The following is a 3572-nucleotide window of genomic DNA, read 5'->3' on the forward strand; positions in this document are numbered from 1 at the left end:
TCTCACATGGTGAGGGGCTCTTTTACAACTGGAACTTTACCCTGGAAGTAACAATGTAATCTAAAAACGTGTGCCGTCACATTAACTTGGAATACAAAAAATGAATTTTGTACCGATACAACACAATCATTAAAGTTGTGGGAGTCAAAATGAAGGAAGCAAGTGGTTACATGGCAGGTATATCACAAATTCTGATAGACTGGCGGTGGCGGCGGGGGCTGGAGGAGAGGAAGACAAAAGGAAGCACGTAGTTGAAAAGTACTGCAGACTAGAAAAGGTGGGGTTAAAAACTGAAAACCAGACAAAACTCCACTCTCTACTCCAGCTCCTTCTCGAATTATTGCTCTATTTGAATCCTGAACCTCTTATGCTGGAAACTCCATTTGGCTTATCTTTTTCAGTTCTCCTTTATCCTGAGCAACTTTATGGAACCCTGCTAAAATCTTAATTTCCATTTTCTTTTCTCTCCTATCCTGCCCCCCCCCCCCGCAAAGAACCCTCCTCTGGGTCATTTCGGGGGATTTCGCTCATAATGTGAACTGCTCACGGGTAGCAATATTTTTTTGGACATCTCACCTGGAAACTTATCTTTCCTACAAAAAGGATCGTCGGTTGGATGGTGTTCAATCACATCAGCGGGAGAAGTTGCCTAGCAAACTGCTAAAAGGGCTTCTACTGTAGTAGGTCGTTAAACTCAAAGTCGGTAGGTAAACTCGCCCATTATTACAGCCATAATTAAAGGCTGAATTCTGAAGCCGAATACAGTTTCTCCAAGATAAATCCCCAGGTAAACGCTAGCGGTCTCCACAGGAAGGTCCTGAGGAAAACCGCACACCTAGCCAAATCTCGCGCCGCCGGGCCCGAAGGGCTGGCGGGGAGCGTGAGGTATCGCGAGATGACGGAGTTTTCCCGCGAAGTAGAGCGCGCGTTTTTCCCCGGCAGGGATTTGGTGAGGAGGTTGGGCCGGCCGTGGCTGTGAGGAGTTGCCAAGGCGTGTGGCAGCCGCTGAGACAAGGGTACCTATTTCCCGCTTGAGTGTCCAGAAATGCCAGCGGAGCGGCCTGCGAGCAGCAGCAGTGAGTGAGAACCTTCCTTCAGGCGCGGGCGGCGGCGTTCGGGGCTGGAGAAGGCAACTTGGAGCCTTGGGAGAGGGAGCCGAGCTCGGGCTGGGACTGAGGAGGAATAGAGGGGTGAGAAACTGGGGAGCGGTGAGTGGAGGCCACCACAGAGTCGCACTTACTTGCATGATACGGGAGATTTTGCGCGGGGAAGCGCATTTTCCCGAGCATCTGGATTTGTAAATCTGGGGTCCAGGGAGCGCGACGTTGTGAGACCTGGGATGTCTTCTGAGGGGGATGCTGGCGTCCCCATGAGTCTCAGCTTCAGCTTCCGATGCGTCTCGGGAGGGAGGAAAGTTGTTTAATGTCAACATTGAGTAGTTAGTAATTTAAAAACACTGCAGTTTGAAAGGCTTCTCCCTTCTTAGGGCCCCCAGCCTCAGAGATGGTTGAACACCCGGAGGCTGCGGTGATTACCCCGGCCATGCTAGAAGAGGAGGAACAGCTTGAGGCTGCTGGACTGGAGAGAGAGCGGAAGATGCTAGAAAAGGTAATTTAGGAATCAGATTCCTCATTAAAGCTGGTCATAAGCAGATGCTTTCCAGGAGGTGTGGTTTGGCCTCTTCTGTTCACTATCGGCGTTTCCATAAACTTAAAAACAGGTTTGTTATTTATCTTTTTTGTATGTTTATAGTTACTGTCTTTGAGAAACCCCGGCATGTGCTTTGAATGATAACGCTTCCAGGAGATGTCGTCTTGGTAGTATAAAGTGGTTTCATCTCTTTAATTGAGCATTTCAATTTGCTTGTTGCTTGTGTAGTTAGCTGTTACAATTCTTTCAAAGTCAATATTTTTTTCCTTTGTCATCTTTTTTTTGTTTCAAATTAGTACTATAAATGGATGCCTCATGGCAAAAACTAATCTCTAAAACCTCTAGTAATATACTTAATTGAGAGTAGAAGTTACTATCAGTCAAAGACTGGAATGGAATTCAGAGCTAATGATTTCCTTCCGGTTTGGTGCTGTTTGCCACCTAACTGATCAACTTGCTTTTTCTTTCTTTTTTTTTGGTTCCTTGGCCCATTCATTGCTAAAGAAGATTCTTAAGCTAAAAATGTGTATTTTTTCAGTGAAAAATTACTGTACTTGTGGTATTCTTGTAGTTTGTAAGTTGCTAAAAGCAATTTCTAACCGGAAAAATTCAAGTATATTCTAACATTTATCCCTGCTGCTTAATTTTTGAATATTCAAGAAAAGGACTGAAAGCCCTCTCCTAAATACTGCCTAATCAGTGATTTTCTTGTGTTGTATTAATTTAGTTAGCTTTACCAATATTATGATACAGGTTGTTTTTATTCTCATTTACAAATGAAGAAACTGAGGCGGTCAGTCACAGTAAGTGTAGAAGTCAAATTTGAACTCTTTCTGTCCTCAACCATGATGTCACCTTCAGGTTATGTACATTAATTTAATATTGAGCCAACCCAACATGATTATGAAGTCTACTTAAGGTAGGAAATAAGGTAATGAATCTATTAATTCTCTAGTTTATGTCAACAATAATGATTTGTCAGCATTGTTAGTAGTGCTTCATGAGCATTTATTACGAGTCATGTGTTCTGAATTCCTGTTGAATTCTTGTTCTATGAAGTAGATACTGTTACTAATATTATTACTATTACTAAACTTCCTAGTTTAATTACTAGTATGAACTGTTATCACTGATATATTCTGTGAATTAGGTTCTTTTTTTTTTTTTTTGCAGCTTTTGACTGGGGCTGGGTTGGAACCCACCACCTCCAGCATATGGGGCGGGTGCCCTACTCCTTGAGCCACAGGCGCCATCCTGAATTAGGTTCTATTAGTCAGTTTATCTTGCTGATGGGGAACCTGAAGCACCTAGAGGTTTGGGGGTGGGGGGGTGGGTCCTACAGTTAGTAATGGCAGAACCAATATTTCAGTACAGGCCATGTGGTTCCAGAATTCACAGGTTTTTTTTTTTTTTAATAGAGACAGAGTCTCACTTTGTGGCCCTCGGTGGAGTCACAGCAACCTCCAGCTCTTGGGCTTAGGTGATTCTCTTGCCTCAGCCTCCCAAGGAGCTGGGACTACAGGCACCCATCACAACGCCCAGCTATTTTTTTGGTTGCTGCTGTTGTTTGGCGGGCCTGGGCTGGATTCAAACCCACCAATTCAGGTGTATGTGGCTAGCGCCTTAGCCACTTGAGCCACAGGCGCTGAGCCAGCTCTTTTCAGTCTTACTAAATATTTAGGTCCCTTGCTGTTAAATATTAATTACACTGTTTTTTTATGTACAAATACTGAAGGATTTTGGTTATTTTTTGCATTGAACCTTATAAATAGTGACCTGTGGCTTAGTGGGTTAGGGTGCCGACCCCATATACTGAGGGTGGTAGGTTCAAGCCATGCCTGGCCAAACTACAACAAAACAATAGCTGGGGGCGGCCCCATATGCTGGAGGTGGTGGGGCAAAACTGCAAAAAAAAAAAAAAA

General features: G+C 44.1%; 1 protein-coding gene across 1 annotated transcript in view; it reads left to right on the plus strand.

Annotated features, from left to right (window-relative positions):
• The first annotated feature begins 1029 nt into the window (after positions 1-1029).
• The window catches only part of HELLS (helicase, lymphoid specific), a 56920-nt gene continuing 54377 nt past the window's right edge, over positions 1030-3572 (plus strand). The window contains exons 1-2 of the mRNA XM_003783720.3: positions 1030-1076; positions 1487-1608. Coding sequence (XP_003783768.2) covers positions 1046-1076; positions 1487-1608 — 153 coding nt within the window. The 5' untranslated portion in view covers positions 1030-1045. The remainder of the gene's footprint in view (positions 1077-1486; positions 1609-3572) is intronic.

Source organism: Otolemur garnettii, unplaced genomic scaffold (assembly GCF_000181295.1).
Source record: "Otolemur garnettii isolate 467f Iridium unplaced genomic scaffold, OtoGar3 scaffold00008, whole genome shotgun sequence".
Lineage (NCBI taxonomy): Eukaryota > Metazoa > Chordata > Mammalia > Primates > Galagidae > Otolemur > Otolemur garnettii.